General features: G+C 41.5%; 1 protein-coding gene across 1 annotated transcript; it reads right to left on the reverse strand.

Annotated features, from left to right (window-relative positions):
* Positions 1–1,417: 1,417 nt before the first annotated feature.
* SUZ12 (SUZ12 polycomb repressive complex 2 subunit) lies at positions 1,418–19,815 on the reverse strand (the record flags this gene model as incomplete). The annotated part of the gene is made up of 16 exons (XM_042832801.1): positions 1,418–3,576; positions 3,877–3,956; positions 4,430–4,628; positions 5,060–5,217; positions 5,960–6,103; positions 6,533–6,624; positions 7,698–7,875; positions 8,200–8,305; positions 8,596–8,698; positions 9,405–9,636; positions 10,729–10,814; positions 12,548–12,597; positions 13,184–13,252; positions 16,751–16,815; positions 16,902–16,948; positions 19,572–19,815. Coding segments are annotated over 16 exons (2,199 nt in total), but the record flags the coding sequence as incomplete, so codon positions are not given.
* Positions 19,816–19,939: the final 124 nt, after the last annotated feature.

A 19,939-nucleotide genomic window follows, 5' to 3' on the forward strand; every position in this document is an offset into this window, starting at 1 on the left:
TTTGAAGGCAACACACCTAACTCACGAAACCAGTAAATAAGGAAGCTGACAGCAGAGAGCTCCCATAAATACAGTATTGGTACGAAGGAACCTACTTGAGGTGCTCTGCCTGAAGAGCACAGCTTCAGACCATCAGCAAACTCAGGACAGCAGATACCACAGCCTTGGAAGGAGAGGCTTACCTTCACCCAAAGCTCTTCTCATGGCTGTGCAAGCATGGGAGAGCAGATCTACGAGGAGCTGGGCCAGCAGGAAGGCCTTCATTCCAGCACTCAGCGATGGCACCAAACTGCTCTGTGAACACCGAACAAGATCATCAAATTGTCCTCACAGATCAGCTCCCACATTGGCAGAGGTAAGCTGCTCGTTTGGAGCAGGTTACGTGTTTTAGTTCTAAGTGACTCCCCGAGGTTGTAATCGGCACAGTTCAAATTGTGACTGCTTCATCCCAGAAAGCAAATCTCTTCCTCCCATCACAACCCCCTGCTTTTCAAGGGCTGATACGGAAACTGTGCTTATGGTGCTCAAAGTTAACAGTATACATTCACCTAATAATTTTGGCTAGAGTATCTAATACACTGAATTCAATATGAAAGTAAAGTGGGTGGTTGCAACTTGGGGTTCAGAGACCAGCTGTGTTAAAATAAGCACCAAAAAACGTACCAGAAATCTGCCATCAGCACACGAAGCTCAGTTAGAACAACAGTTCCAGAGGGCCGCAGAACCGATAGCGCCGAATCCAGCGGTCACAGCCTGCATCTGAAAATCCCATTCACTTTTAACACAGAAAAAGGGTTTCAGCGTCTGCTCTTCAGCCCCTGCTACTGCAGTGAGCACTGCAACTCACTGCTTAATTCTACAGCATGGAGAGAACAGGGCCTCTGCAATAGGAGATGCACTGTTTGAAACTGCTAACGATTAAATGCAAGTCAGGATCTGCTTGAAACAACTGCTTGCATGTGAAGAAACAAAACCCGACTGCTCTTATTTTCCTAGCAGAAAACCGAGCCATCGCTTCACGCGTGCAGTTGAAGTGCTCACAAGAGCTGCAGGGCAGGAACTCGTGGAAGCCCCTCGCACACAGAGCAGACAGCAGCCGGCCGAGCTGCAGGTGAGCGCAGAGGCAGTGGAGTCGCAGGGCGCTGCTGGGCCTTTCTGCATGCACACAAAGGAGCAGACAACCAGCGTGGCACGTTTTATATTACTGAACTTTATGTACAAAAGCCGATTTCAAATAAAACATTTAATGTAAAAACAATGGTTCATTTAAACAACTGAACTTGGTTTGTTTTTGCTTTTTTTTTTTTTCTTAAACATCTATTGTACCATTCAAATTGTTTAAACCAGCTTACACGGCATCTTCAAAATCTCTCAAAGGTACATATAGAAAAGGCATCTTTATAAATAGAAAACAAAGGGATTTTTTCAGCTTTTATTATAAATTGACATGACATACAAAGTTTACTGGACAGAAGTAATTTCATTACTGTTTTTTGGGGGATCACCAACTTTTTGTGCAAACAATGCTAGCCTTCTTTTAAGCATTAAGAGCATAACTGCTTAAGAAATGACATAAGCAATAATTCTAAACTACATCTCCCCTAAAATAATCTATTCTTTTTTTACATATGTGCACAGCTTTAGCAAATTAAAGCCAGAGAGAAATGCTTGATGTACTTATCCAGAGGCATAATTAGAGCTCGCTAAAACCCAGAGTGCTGGCAAATTCAAGAAGTTTGTAATGAAAGCTGCAGTTTCCCTCTTTCCTATTTTGTACACAAAATCAGTGACTAAGAACTTAATACTGGATGACAAATCACATCCACACCATTAGTTAAATAGTCTCACAGTTAAACACATCTTAAAGGACCATCAAAATCAGTATTTACATTTTATAAATTTCTGAAGACACCATTAGAAAGCTTATATACCCCTTAAACAAATAGGGAACTGCATCTCATGGTGATGGAATGAAATAAAAAATTAAAAATACCTGTATTTACAGCAGCATTGTTCCTTTATAAATAAAGAATATGAAAAATGCAATATTTTAAGGATAATAAAAAATTGAGGTGATGTCACTCAACCACAGTGCTTGCTGGAATAAACCCTTCGGTGCTGATACTGTACCAGTAGTGAAACCACTTTCCATTGGAAAAAATCTGTAAACGTATGCATAAAATGTGTTAACAGCAGTGCAAAACTGCTCAAATATAGTTTAGTCAGCATCTTAGCATCTGTATTGAATACAATACATCACAGAATACTTGCATAAGAAGTGCAACACATTTTCTGGTCCAATTTTACAGTGCATTTTTCCCTCAAGAGTGGCATCTCAAAAGCCAAAGCCAAACCACGGCCCGGCCCCGCAGGCTGCGCTCACACAACAGCAGGCTGAGCTGCAGGCCGTCAGCGCGGCACCCTGCGACGCACGGCCCAGGAGCTCTGCGTCCGGTCGCGGGGCTGTGGAAATGCGTACTAAAACTAGAAAAGGAGCTAAGGTTCAAGTTTTCAATGGTACACTGTGTGATCAACGCATCAGAATTATCCATAAACCAAACTGCCGGTAACCTCAAAAAGCCAAGGAGGAACTTCACTGTGTCTGCAACGTGAAAAGCCAACATCGTTCCAAACAGGCACACGACAAAGGAAGTGCTAAGGTCGCCAACTTCTACGCTGAGTGTAACGTGAGTCTGTCATTGCCATCACTGCATAAATGATTTCAAACGCAAGGATCCAGGCTAAACTTTAAATAGCGAGACCTTATTTTCACCAAAAGCTAACTGGAGAATTCCTAAATAAGAGAAGCAGAAACTGTATCCCAAACCCCTTTTCCCCAGCGTTTCACAACTTCATGGTAGGAAAAACAGCCAGATACAGATGCAAAAATCTTAATATAAAAACTGTTTTACATATATTTAAATTATGTAAATTCCATAAAGTTCTTAAGACACTAATTACTAAAATTACAAAAAGATTTTCATATTGCTCTTCATGCTCAAACTCTTAGAATATTGTCATTACATCACCAAAACCGATATACATGTAGTACTTGCATAAGTAACTGAATAGAAACCCTGTTAAAACGAAATCCTTGTTGAAATCATTTATTTCCATCCAGCAGTGCCTGTTTGGAATCTGTATTTTTTTGTGTGTAATTCTTTATAGAGCTCATGCACCCTAGAATGTCACTTCAATGCTGTCCGTTGAATGGAATTTCGCTTCTGACTTCAGAGCTTTTGTTTCTTGCTCTGTTTTGTGACACCTGAGATGCTATCCATTTCTGAAATCCTCTCTCTCATGTTATTTTCACTGTATCCGTTTGCTGTCCCACTCTGCTCCTCAGAACATTCCTCATCCATTGGGGAGGTCGATTCTCCTTTCTCTAACTTCTGCTGCATCTCTCGGAGCCTGGCAACAGCTTTGTCTATTGACATTATGCTGATGAGGTTAAAGTCATGCATGCTGACCAGGTGTAGCATAAAGTTTCGACACAAGTTCTTCTTAATTATTTTCTGTCCGTAATTTTCAACAAACAGCATACAGGCATGATTCATTTGATTGTCAGCAATAAACCTGCCAAATCAGAAACCAACTGTTACAGCAGAATATTTTCAAAACCAAGAAGATACACGGACGAACCGAGCTGCAGGATGACTGCTCAGACTTGGATGCAGTAGCATTATTTGCAACTTCCTTGTTTTCAAAGCTGCAGCACTACGAGGCACAAGAACCTACTTTTAAACTGAACAGGCAGCTTCCCACCAAACTGGCCTTCACCAATCCCTTTCTATGCACAGAATTTAAAGTGCTTAGCAAAAGAGTCAACCAAACACGTAACCTTGTTGTATCAAAATTAAGCTTACAGTAACATACCCGTGCTTCATAACATGAAGATTCCATAATTTCATCACTTCTTTCTCTCCTTCATTAACATCAGAGAACTCTTCAATTTGCTGGAAAGATAAAAGAGCGAGAAGAAGGACAGAAGGAAAACGTGAGAACTGCATGTAAGCTACAAGCAGCGACAGCACGCCTACAATTAACGCGTCACCCACGCGTCAGAGAAGTGACTGAAAATTGGAGCACTGCAGTCAGAAAGGTCAGAACATGGGATCACAGACTGCCATCAATCATTTCCAGATCTTATACACACTGCTGCATTCCAGTGGCAGCACCATCTCTGTGAAGGAACACAGCCACACGCTGCACAAAGCTTGCTAGGACTCACAGGAACTGAGCTAGCACTGCAACCGAAGACAAGAAAATACAGACTTTTTTACATCACTACTGGCAGAGCAACACAATTTTGTTGACTCCCCAAGTGAACGCATAATTTTCACAACGGATGCCCAATTTGTTCCCTAAAGCAACCGCAGAGCATCACTTAAAAACCACAATCCACCAAAAACAGCTGTGAAATAATTACAGTAATGGTTTTCTCTCGTAGCCATTCAGGGTCCTTTTCATCCTCACTGTCTACTTCCATTTCTTGTGGACGGAGAGGTAAACATGTGTCACTGTGGAAATACAAGCGATTGTGCCCACTGCTGTACGTTCGCTGCTGTTCCACTTCTCCATCTTCAGATTCCAGAAATTCAGACATACTTGCTTTCGTACGCTTTGGCCTGGCAGAATGAGAAACATTCACTGCTTTCAACCATTCAATCAAACATGCAAATACTATTTATGGCAGTTGATTAAAACAAATTATTCTTCTAAGCTCCAGCTTGCAAAACTAACAGTGTAATATCCCCCATTAAAAGAAAAAACAAGCCTACCCATAACCCCTCTCCCCAAAAAACTGCACTAACTTTTGGGGAAGACAAGGACAAGGCTGTTAAAAAAAAATAAATTACCTCACGATGACATAAATGCCTCGACAGATGTAAAATCAGAGATAAAGACACCATTCCTCAACAACACTTTATTTAATCAGGAACAGCTGTACTTTAATGCCAGAGAAACGTATCACTGCTCACACACAGCTGGATTTGCAGATCTCAGCCACACGCTGCATTGCACGAGCCTGAACAGACATGCTTTCCAATCTCCCTACCTGCATACGAGTATGTGTGTGATAGGAGTTCTTTTGACCGGTCCATTGCGACTGAAGGCAAACCCAGGCTGGCGGTGGATGTCCTGCGGGTTCCCCGCGTACGAGCCGTCGTAGCACTCGTTGATGGACACGTCGATGCGAGCGCCTTTCGGGTGGTACTGAAACAGAGCACAGCCCGCTCAGCAGCACGCCACAGGTCTAAACAAGCGACCTTCCCAGTTCCCAGTACCTTAAACAACGCCCTGTCAGTAAGCTGACGTCGCTCTAGATCCCCTTTACACCACCCAAATTATGTTTAACTTCCAGAAACAAATGACATAAAGCTTCCTTGCTCTACACTGTCTTACTGTTCCACATGAATACACTCAGAATACATCAAAGTACTAAATTAAGGACAACAGTACTACAAGCTTGCTTAACAAGAAACCTAGAAATCAGAACATTCCTAACTAGCTAAGGAGCTAAGATTTGGAGTAATTTTCTGAGCAGGGGAGTGGGCCCACGAAACTACTACATGCATACATAACGAAAAGAAAACAGAATTTATCTTCAGGATCACATTGGTAGGACTTCACCAGCATGACTAAATTTAATACTTAAAATGCCTTCTTAAAGCTTCAAGAGACTTCCAACCAAATGCAGAAGTCATTGCTTTTTACAACAGAAAAAGAATATGCTAATGCAGAAGAGGCACCTGCTGTAAGAACACAGCAGGTTTGTTTCTCACGTGAAAGGTCAACATTCAGATAATTTCATGTTAAGTAAAGTCAAAGGAAGCTGCAGCAAATCTGTAGGTATAGTCCTGCAACTTGATTAGTTAGCAATGAAGTTACTGCATCATATAATCCGCAACAAACTGTACAGCGTTTCATACCATTAAACTACCACAGTGCTACTTACAACATAATTAAAGATAAATCTGCTGTGACAAAGCTTAAGGTGTTTGAGCAAACTGTACAGTTTCCGGCAGTTCAGCGTGCACCACGGGCAATGCAAGTCATCTCGGGCTTCAGTCTGCTGTCTGGTGTTGTTGTTATAAAGGAACTGATGCAAACAAAGAAAAAACAGTGTTAGCATCAAATGAACTTCATTCATCAACCTTCCAACCGGAAAACAAAGCTGGACTTCATTTCAGGAAACCTCTACAGTAAGTTTTTGGGAATACCAGATCAGCTCACTTTACTGAGGATTCCCTTCCTCCATATGGAGACCACCACTCCCTCCCAGATGTCCAATTTGGAACATGTCAGACATGGCCCCAAGAAGACTGATTTTTCTAAAATACTTCCTGAATAGAAACATGTGGACTGGGTCCTCCTGTGTGAATCTGGGACCTCATAGGGCATCCGTTAAGGCAGCAAAAGAGAGTGTTCTGCAGCCACAATTGAACCTTTCACCCAACTCAGATGTGAACATTACAATCCCTCACAGTGTTTACACTCCTCCCCACCACCACCCCTCTTATTTCAATACCTGGTAAAATATTCGCAACTTTTGTCGAGGTTCATTTAAAACATCTCTCTCTTTTCTTGTCTGAAGGTCTGCTGGCAAGGATTCTTTCACAGCTGAAAAAAAAACCCCACACTTATAAACACGCATCTCAGTTTAGGGTAAAGAGGAAAAGATGGAAGTCCCACGCAGGGTTCCCTGCTGGGAAGGGATCGAAGCACTCTGAACTTCGATGCAAGTAAGCTCACATCAGCAGAAAGCCTTGGTGCTTAGTTTCTTTTACAAATCTACAGGCAAAACCACCACTTCCAAAATTATCTTCAGAGAACTCAAGAACAGCTGGGTAAAAATCTCCTTTCTCCTGTTAGACAGAATTCTTTAGCTGTAGATGCCTTTGATGTCTTTTTTCCATTGGTCTGCCTTGGAAACGCGCTGAAGTATGGTGACAGCACTGGATTCAGACACCCTTGGGAAAGATGCACCAGGATCCTCTCTTCTACTTATCAGAACCTCTGATTGACACGAGTTTCCTACCATTTCCACTCCTTTCTTGGCAGTAACTAAAAGCAGCTCAAGTACCCTCCAATGCTGTGCTTTGCAGGGTGCTTTGCAACGCTGTGCTTTTCATACTACTGTATATTCCCACAGTAAGAGTCTGCCGTACTTTTTTGGAAGGCAACACTGACTTTACCAACTTACTGGAATACTCAGCTTCTCTGATGCTAAAAATGCAGGTGCTAACAGTGCATGAATAATGCAGCCATGCCACATCCCTATTCCTCCTGACTATTACATAGTAAACCAGTACACACCTTCTATTGCTGGTCAGCAGTCACTTCCTTTCACAAGTCTAAGCCACAAACCTGCCTAACAGATCACACAGTAGAAATTCTAAAACACAAGGAAATAGAAAACAGAGCAGAACAACTCCGACAGTGAAAGTTCAAGTACTTTCCTGCTTCTGTTGCCTTTCTCCTATCAGAAATTACTTCACAGTCACATGTTTTAAGTGTCAGCCATTTATCTATAAGGAATTACGAAAAAGTTTAAGTCTCTGCCATCCCTCGCTCAGATAAAATACTCAATTCAGAAGACAGAAATCTGCCTTTAATATTCTTGTACAAAGAAACCTTGAAAAACAGAAGTGCTAAGAGATGATTCTTCAGCACCAGGACTGAAATTTGCTTACCTATAGTCTGAGTGGGTTTAACAGAATTGGGTTTGTTCTCTTGAGGCAGGCTTTCAGAATTCCGTGTTGCCAGAGGCTTGGCTATAGGAGCTGTAGACTTATCATTTGTGTCTCCTGTCCAACGAAGAGTAAACTGAAGTGTGGGTCCCTGAGAAAATGTTTCAAACGGGGGCAACCTCTGATGGAAAAAAAAAAGAAGCAAAGACAAAACTCCCTTAGAATTAGTGTCTCTTAAGACCAGACAATGTGCGTGTTTTCCTAAGACAAATGTATAAATCATTGAAAAAAATAGTTGCTAACATCTGCTTTTTAATGATCAAGCTTTCCTAAACCAGGAGTTCAATTTGAACTTGTTCCCACACGTCCTGAAACAGAGGTACTGTTGCTTGTTCATTGTACTTCATTTTCAGAGCAACAGCCACTGCACTTTGAATTATTTTTCAGCTTTATGCAGAACATTCAAAGTGAGGACAAGTCTTTCAGCTACTAGAACAACCCATACCTTCCCATCAAGTATTGTTTCCCATGTTGCTCTTTTCTTACTGATGGGACACTCTTCCATTTCCTGCATGGCCACTTCATATTCTCCATCCAGAAGCTGCAATCGTCTGCCAATGAGAAGCACGTCTCGTGAGTAATAAAACTAATTTTTAATTGTGTTGTTTGCTTATGAAAATGCAAAATACACATCACAATAACTAATTTGCCATGAAACTAAATGCATTTTTTCAGGCAAATTTAAATGTGTGCTTCGAAATCTACAGATAGCAAGACTAAGATCTGATTGTATCTCCTGCATAGAAACGCAGTAAGAGACAGCCAACGAATTAAAGAACAAGTTTAGTATTAAAGAAATCTCTAATAATTAACAGAAGCAATATTTACTTGGAATTATTACCTGTTTTTATCAAATACAGTCATCTGTGCTACAAATGTCTTTTCTCCATCTTCACGATTAGAAGAATTCCTTTTCCTTCTAGCTGGAAGCTCCTCATTGACATCTGCACACAACACGGCACTCAGTTACTACCAAGGCACAAACGTGAATAGCAGAACAGCTTCTACACAGTTATACTGGCTGCTGCACACAACAGAATGACACAGTATTTAATGAACAGCTAAATGTCAATGGGAAGAGCACTTAGCAGCACAGCAATCATATTTTAGACACATTTGTGCATATTTACAGCCCAGCCACATCAGCCTGTTAGTATAAAGAAACTTGGAGTTTGCCTTCCTCCTTTTTAGTTAAAAAACAGTAAGACAAGAAAGTTTGTATCCCATATGCAATTTTCGAAGCTGCAACGTGTGACAGAACACCTTGATAAGATTTAAAAAGTAACACATTCTGAGGAAGTATTTGTTGGATAATCATTTCATTCTGATGAGAGCATCCACAGCTGAGTCAGCAGTGACCAGTGTTAATGTAGGCCTAAAATCAGATCCAGAGACCACATTACATTATTCCCTATCAGCACTGTCTAACAACTTCACCATCACACATCAATACAAACTGCTGCTAAAATTACACACAGTTTCTAGCTAAAAACTACAGTTCAGCCTATGTGGAAAAGACTGAAAACAAGTCAGTCAGTTCATTCACTCTTCTATTACTGCCTCCCCCAAGTAGGACCTACATTAACCTACATCTGATCACGACAACTACAAGATAAACCTCATAAATTAATATTTGAAGACTGAATTTACCAATGTTTTCGTTAGTCTCGCCATTAATCAGTCCATTAAAATCTCTTCTTCCTGGGCGAGTTACTCTGAATAACAATGAGTAAGACTTCACCATGTGGCTGTTGCTTGGTTCAAACTCATTGCTGGAAACTGCAAGTGATGGGAAGTTGCCTGGTTTGATTTGACTGAGGTCTGGGTTTAAAGGCACCTGCTTTTTACCTGTAGGAACCTGTCTTATTGGACAACTGACATCCTGCAGGAAAACAAGAAAGCCAAGGTTTAGGTTTTTAGAATACAAAATTAATTGACATGAATTGTTACAAATTATGATTTATGGATTGTGCTGTCATCTTTTTGAAAATAAGCCTTGTAACAGGGGTAAACAAGAACAGAAGGAGAATGCCAGGTTTTAAATGAAAAATACACTTCCAAGTGTGCATAAAACTGGCAACTTTTAGCAACAGCCATCTTTCTCTAAGTGATTAAATTAATGAGACATTCTGAAAAAACTGTAGAACAGTCATTAATGCTAATTTAATTCTGTTTACTTAGAGAAATGAAATGTTTTGGTTATATATACATTCTAAGGGCTTCCTGTCTTCTCCTTCCAATATTACAAAGTGCACTTATGTGCTATCAGGGAGATAAAAACCCACTTGCCTAGGATTTATTATTTTCAGTATCTCTCAGATAGATCATGGAACACTGTGAAATATTGGCAAAACAAGGCAAGATGGTCTAAGCATGAAATCTGCAACAAAACATACTTCAAAATGTTAACTCTTAAAACCACGCCGAAACAGTTCAATATTCTTAGGGAAAATATACAGTTCTCACTCTGACTTTTCCCTTTTGGGTTAAAAATTATGGTGTGCATTACCGAGCCACCCATAGCTGTGAGGGTGATCTGTCAGCTGGAGTGAAACACAGCTAAAGCAGAAAAAGAAGGGATGAAAACTCTGTATGATTCATAGTAGCTAAAATCTCCAATTACTGAGATGGTCAGTGCATAAACGTGGGTACAGAAAAAGCAGAGAAAGACAAGACTTACTTAAGACTTACAATGAGTGAAATTCAACGAAAATAAGGTGGGATGCCTTTGTAAAACTTCCACTTATTTCTCAGTAAACAGAGAAAAAAAAGATTTATGTATTTGCTTCTGAAGAAGCCTCTGTTCAGTCAGCAGAAAACAATTCTTATTGACGAGTAGGTAAACACTAAATCAATCTCAACAGAAACATAATTTCACCATTAGCTTCTTGTGTGGCAAAGGTAATGAGACATTCCAGAATCACAACCACGCTTTGCTCTGCTGCACGTTAGCAGTTTGCCAAGCCACTCCTACCTTTCGTTTCTTGTGGCAGACTTTCACAAGCAGTACTTCCAGGGTTACAGAATTTTGTTCATTCTCTGAGTTTTGTGATGGCTTATCTAAAGAGAAGAAAGTATTTTAAGCTCTGAAAAAGTAAGAGAGCTGTTCAGTGAAGTACATCAATGTACTTTTGAGCCATAGCTACACTCAGGCACAAAGACTCCAGTTGATTCTAAGTGTCAATTCTCCCCATATTCATTCCAAGTTCCCACTTTAGAACATATCCTACCTAATAACTATTTACAGATTAAAAACATCTTTAGCATCTAATAGCACACTTACTCTCGGTTTCCTTTGAAAATAATTCTAACTTTTGTCACAAAAACACAACCAGAAAAAAAAAATACAAGCTTCATTTCTGGAATCAGAGTCACGGAGATGAGTGTGAAGACGACCCCCGAAACAGCAAACTGCATGTGAACAACCAGGTGCTAAGGGGAAAACCTGAACGAGTTTCATGCACTCCAGTTGAGAATTCTGGTAGCTGATGTGGAGTTGCCAGCAGTTTTATGAAAAAATGGATTTGTTTTCAATTTTAAACACAAGATACATTGGAAAGCTTTTCTTAGAAAACACAAATTCAGAATAAAAAAGCCTCTGTACTCTCTTGAAAGAATTTCCAACGTATCTTTCTATCCAGATAAACAAGTGTATGAGTTGTGAGCTTCCTTAATTTACATACTTTCTATATTTCCTATTTGCTGCAGTGCACACTGTGTGTATTAGCAATGGTCAATGGACAAGCACTGGACACGCTCCTGCTACATGCAGTGCTCTCTTGAAATGCAAGTTTGGAATGAAAGTTAACAATACAGAAGCCAACAAATCCAGTAATGTATCAAAATTCTCCTATAGCCTGCATCTCTGTAGGGCTATCCAGTATAAGAGCAGTGAGAAAGGCAAGGCCTGTCAGCACTACAGAACAGCTACTGACCCTGTGTCAGGTTTAACGCCATGGAGTTTCCAAATGTGATCTTTCTGGAATGAAAGACTGGAAGCAGCTTTTACACCCAAGGAGCAATATGCAACTCAGAATATTTACAAATGAAAAAAGAAAACAACAGAAATACCACTTAATTTTAATGTATAAACAGGTAATATTTTTCAGGGAAGTAAAAAGACAGGGAATTTACCAATGCCTACAGAGCATAAAGCATGTAACTTCTGCTTTCGTTATGGGAACGGAACCCTTCATTCTGGTCAGGGAAGTCCAATATTCTGATTTTGAGAGGTAATGCCTTATGTGCATGAAAGACAATAAAATGATTGTAAGTCACTGGTAAATGATTGCAGTCACTCTCAGTCTCTGACACGACTTTGCCTGATTTCTAGGCTCTACCTGATACGATTTGCTCTCACATTTGTGCCTTGGGGGAAAAAAAGAGAACGACAAAAGCAGAGCACTGAATCTGCTGACCAGTTCCAGTTCTGGAGCTTTCTTGGTGGTAGGCTGTGTTTTTTTAACGATACTTCAACAACACAGTTCCATAAAATCATTTTCTTCAGGAACTCTTTCCTCAAGGTCTATTTCAAGGTTGAATGGATGATGGCAAAGTCACTGTTTTGTCTAAAAACCTGGAGGGCTTATCTGCTTAACACTACAGACACACTAAAACACATTCAAAGCTCACACTGAAGTCCTGTAACTAGTGGGACAGATAGAGAATAAATAAGTTAAAATCTGCATCTAAGCAGCAGAGATTGTAACACATCATTTAAATATTCCTCTCAGTGACCTACATGAATTTCAAACTTGTACACGTTAATGGTGCAATGAGTGAAGCAAACATACCATTTTTATGGAAGAAACCAGTAAACGTAAGTTGCAAATGAGCAGACAAGCTAAGAGAAAGAGAAAGGATACGTTAGAACAAGAAGAATTTTTCCACACAGCAGCCCCCACTCACTGTTTCAGCTCTAACCATAATAATGGAGTCCTTTCCTTTAACTGCTTTGAAAAACTGCTTGGAAACAGCACCCATTAAGTTGCAGTGAATGCAAAGCTATAGACCAGTCTTCTCTTTAAAGACTAACTCTATTTTATGACTTGACAGTGAGTAAAACGGAGGAAAGGCAGGGGTTTAAAAGGATGCTGTGTGAAGACATGAGATGCTGCCACCACAGGCACGTGGGTGCTCCCCAGGCATCTGTCAGCACAGGTCAGTTTAATGGAAACTGCCTAGAAACAATTTGGTTTTTTTTCCCCACACAACTACAAACACAGGCTTAAGAAGGGCATGTATACAGTTGTATAAACCCTCAACATTACAACCAGCACACATCACTCAACTCAACATTTTGGAATCTATGCTTCAATAGCAGAGTATGTTTGTTCTACCAACTACTCTATCACCTTAATTTTGTCAGCCAAAAAGCCTTTCAACTCAGGCCCACAAACACAAACATGTATATATATGCACAACATTACCTGTGAGATTCTTGTTCTCCCTTCATTTTCTCTACTTTTGATAACATATCATCTACTTTGAACGTTTTCCTGTAGAGAAACAGGAAGAGAAGAGTTTGAGCATAGTCACTTTCCCCATAATATTTAACAAGCTGTATTCAGTCTGAACTTTGACTTGATTATTTATCAAGAACTATACATGTAATTTTAGCCTTCCATTTACAAAGAACCCATTTTTGGAAATTTTCAGCTGTACATTATGCACATACATTATAGGAATACCACCATAATACAGCTTTTCAAGCAGTAGAAACATAGCACAAATAATTAATTAGACCTTTGACAAGTAATATGGCTGCTCATAGGAAGTGCCTTTGAACTGAATATTAAACCTTGCTATGGATGTGTCTAATGGCATCCCAGCTTAGCTCAAACAAATCCTCCTGCTTTAGTGACACTTAACACAATCAGAAGTGTTCAAGTAAACTCTCTCCAGTCACTGCTATTTTCATCTTGACCAAATCATGAAAACCATTTAGAATCCTACCTGAGTAAAATAGAAACCTAATGAGAGAAGATTTTTCCTCCACAAAGTTGCATTAAGTAGACACACACACAAAGCACACTGAATTTTGAACCTACTTATGGAGCTCACTCGCAGGAAATGCAGGGGCAAATCATGACAGAATGTAGAGAAGAACCACCTCAGATCATTTCAACATCAGTCTGTCTGTGCTTCTATATTCAGCCTGTTTACTACATATGCACCATTTAATAGCCATAGTTAAATGAAGTTCACACACGAACATCAGTTACTCCATAGTTTCTGGAATAATCTTTCCATTTCTCTTTATGGGAAAACTGATGTGTGGAGCCAAAGGCCAACAGGAAGCACAAAGCCAGTGAGGGCATCCTTCCTTCACATCTTACACCAAGAACTGCTCCAGCCTGCATGTAATACTTGCAAGCACTAAGAATTCAAAAAGAAGAATGACGTGTTTCCAAATGTCCAAGTCAAGGTGGGCAAAATAAAAGACATCAGAAAATCTTTCAGAAAAAGAGTAAAAATGGCAAAGAAACACAGCAAAACCCATTGAATCAAATTTGCTGCATTCGAAGGTAACTTCTAAGAGCAGAAGGAAGTACAGTGTAATTGCATGCATGCATGAATACAGAACATGCATGAATAAAGAACACAGTCACTTCAGAGACAAAACTGAGCTTAGAGCAGCCCTTAACACCTCGGGTTTGTAAGGCAGCATTTACTTGTGGTAAGAATGTGTTCATTTTACACATTCCTCTCACCACCCACTCTCACTCCTATCCAGTGCAGCAATAATTAACAAAGTATTAGAAGTCGCATCCCAGTAGCATGCCAATAAATAAAAACACTCCATTATCAAAATGCTGTATGGAAAGCATTTGTTCCACCTACATCATTTGGTAGAATACGAAAGTAACACTGACCCACAGGCCAACAGCCCATTTCAATCTTCCATTAGGCACCACTTTACCAAAGCACACAGCCCAAGCTGTGCTCATTAGCTACTGCCTATCAGCATCTCCTTATACTCGAAGCATCCTGGCTGTTCCAAATACCAGTCTCCATATTAAACATCTACCAACAGCAATGGAAAATTCCTTGGTAAAAATACAGTTGTAGTTCCTTACTTCCCACTGATAAACTTTGGGATATTTCTCAGATTATTGTAGAGCTGGTTATAAGAGATGTGGAGTGATAATTATCATTTAAATAGTTAATTTGCATCAAGTTTGGTGATAACTTCGTTGTTTTTACATACAACATTGTTGATCAAAATGGCCATCAAAACAATGGCCAGGAATTTAAGAATGGCTAAATTACTGTCTTAGAGGGAAAATAAATAAATAGGCCTCTATTGTAAAGGTTAATGTAAACAGACCAAGAATGATGAGCTCCAGAAGATACTTCTTTGCAACCAGAACTCTCCCAACGTTTTTACCGTACTGAAGCAAGGTACATTAATCTTTCCAAACAAGCCGCAGTAAAATCTTCCACTCTAGTTTGGGTATTTTCCCTCTTCTAAAACCTCTTAATGATTGAAATGGCTGCTAATCTGGCAATTATGAATCAAAACCCAACCTAAAATCACACTTCAGGAACAGGGTGCCACGGGCACTAAAATAACTCAGTATGTTTCAGAGACTAACTTAGAAAACTAAGCTGTTTGTGCTGCTGAAATTGAACTGGAATTTGGAGCAGTGGACAACACAACGTACATGCACAGTACCACTTGTTTCCCAGCAACGACAGCAAACACTCACAGAAACAGAGTAAGATTCAGGTAACAGATCACATGCATTTCAATCAACTATAAATTAAAATAAGTACTAAGCAAGAACAACTTCCTGTTGCACAATTCTAGTTTAAGGAAAAAAAACCAACAGACACAAGAGCCACCTGAACACTTTCTCCTTCCAATTTGGCTCTGCCCTACTTTAAAAGATGCAAACAATCCACTTTGGTAACTTCTGTAAGAAAAAGCAGCAACTTCAAGAAACAAATCTGATCAAAAGATAAGATGCAAGCAGTGTCCTGAAGCTGCACGTTATTGATGCCATTGTAATAAAACAGCAGGAACATTAAATTAAGCCCAAGTGACCTAAGGATGCTAAGTATAGCCTCTTTAAGTTGATTTAAATGTCACAAATTCTACTGCTCAACGGATCATTCAAAAGTTACCTTGCTTAGACACAAATACAGCATAAAGCAGAATTGTCTGCAAAATCTGATTGCTGCAATTTCTTGTGTTCATTATCAACTATTTCTGTCCCACAGCAACTGGTACACAGTGAGAACTTCCCTATTAAAACACGACCTGTTCAAGCTACAGAAATAATCCCAAATGTAGCAAAGGAATTTCTGTGAGAGGAAAAAACTGAAGGGACTTTGCAGTTCTACAAACAACACACACCAACACATGTACTTCTCATGCTGCAATACTTATGTCTTTTAGGCTACTGACATGCAGCTCTAACACTCATACGACATTAGCAACTATTTGGCAATGCCAAAACCAAAGCCCATTGCTCAGACAGGTGCAGTTCAAAGCAACCTTTTTAAAGTTCTGGATGGATCTTTTGTGAAATGCTACAAATTAACCTCATTCGTTTTTCACCTGGTTAAAACAGTCACAGGAAAGAGCAGTGGTTTCTTCAAATCCTAAATAACAAAAGGGACATAAGGGGATTTTGCTTTTTTAGTTCTTTCGATTTTATTTTTTTTAATTTATTTTCTTTTTTTAAAAAGCTCAGTTTAAATATTCATGATTAAGCATCACTGATTTCTTAAGCCCAGATGCTAAACAGCTTTTAGTTAATTTATTTACTTTTAAGAAATTCAGTCCCAAAAACAAAGCAGACATGGATAATTTCGATGAGGATTCTGCAGTCACAACGCAGTCCTCCCCACAGCAGAAATCACAGCTATAAGAATCACACGTGCTTCACAAGGCAGAAAAACTCGTTGGCTTTAGAAATAACTGCAAAGCAATCATCAAATTTTTTGGAGTTAACATTCAGGATTACTTTTCAAAGCAGTTGTTTTACCTTTTGATATTTGTTCGGGAGTTTCTGTGGGACATGTAAGTAAGAGTTCTGTGCAAAAATATCGGCTGCAGGAAAAGAAATGAGAAAGGTTAAATGCTTTATTAGCTTGCCACAAGTCCAAAATAAAAGTGATAAAAACCCGATTACTCACTGCTATGAGATTCCGGGTCCGTAGAAATCTGTATATCTGTGTTGGTTCTGAGAAAAAGAAACAGGTATTATCCACCATGCCTTAAACCTCTACTACAACAGCCTTTAACGATGCGACAGTATCCCACTTAACACATTATTTGTTCTTAACGATGATCACAGAAGTGGCAGTTTAAGCACTGCATCACCATGTCTAAATAACTCCGAGTAAACAAGTCATTATTCTACCTACTGTAAAACACAAAGTGCCTCCTTGTTTAAGCTACCAGAAACCCTTAGCAACGACTCGCAACTACGACTGCTCCTTCTCTGCAGAACTCGCTTCTTACAGACTTTACATCATAGGAAGGCAGAAAGAAGGACCCAAACATAGAGCAATTTGTTGCTGAAGAGGTAAGTTTTCTTTGCCGAGTTAATGATCATGTCTCATTTTTCATCCTGGCCAATGCACTGAGGTCACTCGCACAAGGTACCAAAACAAGAGCAGGGAGTGACCACTGACAGTGATGCATTACAGATCGTTTAAACGAAGAAATTAACTTCAAAAACCTTAAATACGAATTGAGCCAGAAAAATGTTGGTTCTGGTAAAGCAGTTACTGTTCCAGAGTGACTGATGGGTAACAGAGCTGTACTCCACACTGACGTGACAGTGCAGCACCATCTAAAACAGATCTAACAACCGAAGTTCAGAAGAGCAACACTTGCTTACAGAAAAGGAAACCTACGGTTAAGTTTTAACCAATTAAGTTAGATCGGGATGAAAAGGTTTGCATCAGGTTATATCTTAAAAATTTAAACTAAATTGAAAAGTACTCATTTTAGAATGAAATGGAAGTCACCTTCATTAGGTAACGTCAGCAGGAAGCGTGGAAGCGACTTGTAAAACAAATGGAGAGCAGGAGGCAGAGAGCAGCAAATGCCTGCATGCCTGTGCTAAGGCTGCTAGCAATGCAACTGCTTCCCATGTAACAGAACCAAACAAACATAGATATATACATACAGAAACAGTATCTCACTCTTCAACTACTGCCAAGGTCTTATTTTTAATCGCTGAAAACCTGGTTTTGATTTACAGAATTTTGATATTAGAAGTGAAAAAGGCGAGCATCATGTGATCCTCATCCATTTTTAGATATGTTTGAGCCTCATTTCTACATACGTGAACATAAGACCCCAAACAACCAATCATTAGAGAGGTGCATTATTATTGAGAAGGAAATCGTACAACAATCTCAGTATTTTAGAAGTCCAATGAAAACCAGTAGAATTGGATTTAAAGCAAAGTAGAAACTAACATCATCATGACATTTGTATTTTGCAAGATAGTAAAAGAGGACATTAAATGGAAAGAACAGAAAGGAACCATCCGCTTCAGCTGAAAGTGAAAACACTGAGCAGCCACAGCTTTGAAAGAAGCACCTTAATTTAGTTCTTAGTCTCCAAAAAAATTGGTGATATCATTTAGAAAGGTACAAAAACATCAAATTGCATTCATGACAATGTGTGTTAATTAAAAGACAGTGTGCTGCTGCTTCAACTTCAGCCTTCCAACCAGGAAAAGTCCATGCCACGCTTCTCACCCTGCTAGCAGACATGTGTTTCAGAAGTCCATACTTCTCAGCAAAAGCCTAAAATAAATCTTTATCTTTTTCCAGCACGTGACCTCGCAAAGGGACAAAAACGCTCAACCCGAATGTGATTCAATGCCACGTCTGTCAGGATTTCTTAACCCACAATTTACTTCCTGCAGGTTCTCCACGACATCCACAGCACAGCATTAACCCACTGCGACACAGCCCGGCCCCACCTGCACCGCTCCTTTCTCTGCTGACAGATGGGGGAGAAAAGTGACATCGTCCCCCAAACCTCTGACACAGCTCACACCTCCCGCCTGCAGCCCGACCTATTTGCAGCAAGGCACTCATCGATCATACAGCTCCTTTACTAAGAGTGAGGTTGAAAGGATGCGGCGTGAGGAAGGCTTTGATACAACACCAGAATCTCCAGCGCTTTATCAAACGCTGTCACTGTCTGTAGCAAGCAAGTGCGGGCGGTGACAGCACCGATCCCAGAACCTCATCACGCATTTAGTGGGACACTGAAAACTTCCTTCCGCTCCTGCCCCGGGAATCACGCAGCACACCGCACGCTTATTGCCGCTCTAAGCTTTTCAATCAGATTGCCGTAAATAACTTTCCGGTGCTTCCAAGGGGAATCCTCCTCCTCCTCCTCCTCCTCTCTCCCACCGCTGCCGCAGGGTGATGCCCGGCTCCCGAAGGTCGATTTCTAACACGCGATCCCGATCGGGGGACAGCGGTTACCAGACAAAGAGACGCCCCGTTCAGCGGCACGGCGCACCATCCGTCGCCCCGCGCCCGTTCGGAGGCCCGCGAAGCCTCGGGGGGCGCCGGCCCCGCTCAGCCCCCGCCGCCCCGAGCGGAGGAAACCCGGCAGCCGCACCGGCCCCAAGTTCCCGGCCCCGTCGCTCGGCTCCCGGCCCCGCGCTTCCGCCCGAGCCCCGCTGGGCCCCCCGCCTCCCCCGGCAGAGCCCCCCTCCCTCCCCCAAGCGTGTTTACCCCCGGAAGCCCCTCAGCCCTCCCCTCCTCCTCCTCCTCCCGCCCTTTCTGCCGCGGCCCCGGCCCCGCTCCCGCCCCCGGCCCGGTGCTCACTCTCGAAGGCCTGAAGAAAGAGCTCGTGGTCGGCCTGGATCTGCTCCATCTTCGGCTTCTTCACGGGGGGCAGCGCGGCCGTCGTCGCCGCTGCCGCCGAGGAGGCCGAGGAACCGCCCGAGTAACCGCTTCCTCCGCCGCTGCCGCCTCCTCCCGCCGCCCCACCGGATTTACCGGCCGGAGCCGCCGCCGCGGCGGAGCCCACGAACCCTCCGCCTCCACTGCCGCCGCTGCCGCCGCCGCCGCCGCCGCAGCCACCAGCAGCAGCAGCAGCACCACCGCCGCCGCCACCGCCGCCGCCGCCGCCGCCACCTCCTCCTCCTCCTCCTCCTCCTCCTCCGCCGCCGCCGCCTCCACCTCCTCCTCCG

The sequence above is a fragment of the Centrocercus urophasianus genome, unplaced genomic scaffold (genome assembly GCF_019232065.1).
Source record: "Centrocercus urophasianus isolate 14NV4802_14NV808 unplaced genomic scaffold, USGS_Curo_1.0 seq_40, whole genome shotgun sequence".
In the NCBI taxonomy this organism is placed as follows: domain Eukaryota; kingdom Metazoa; phylum Chordata; class Aves; order Galliformes; family Phasianidae; genus Centrocercus; species Centrocercus urophasianus.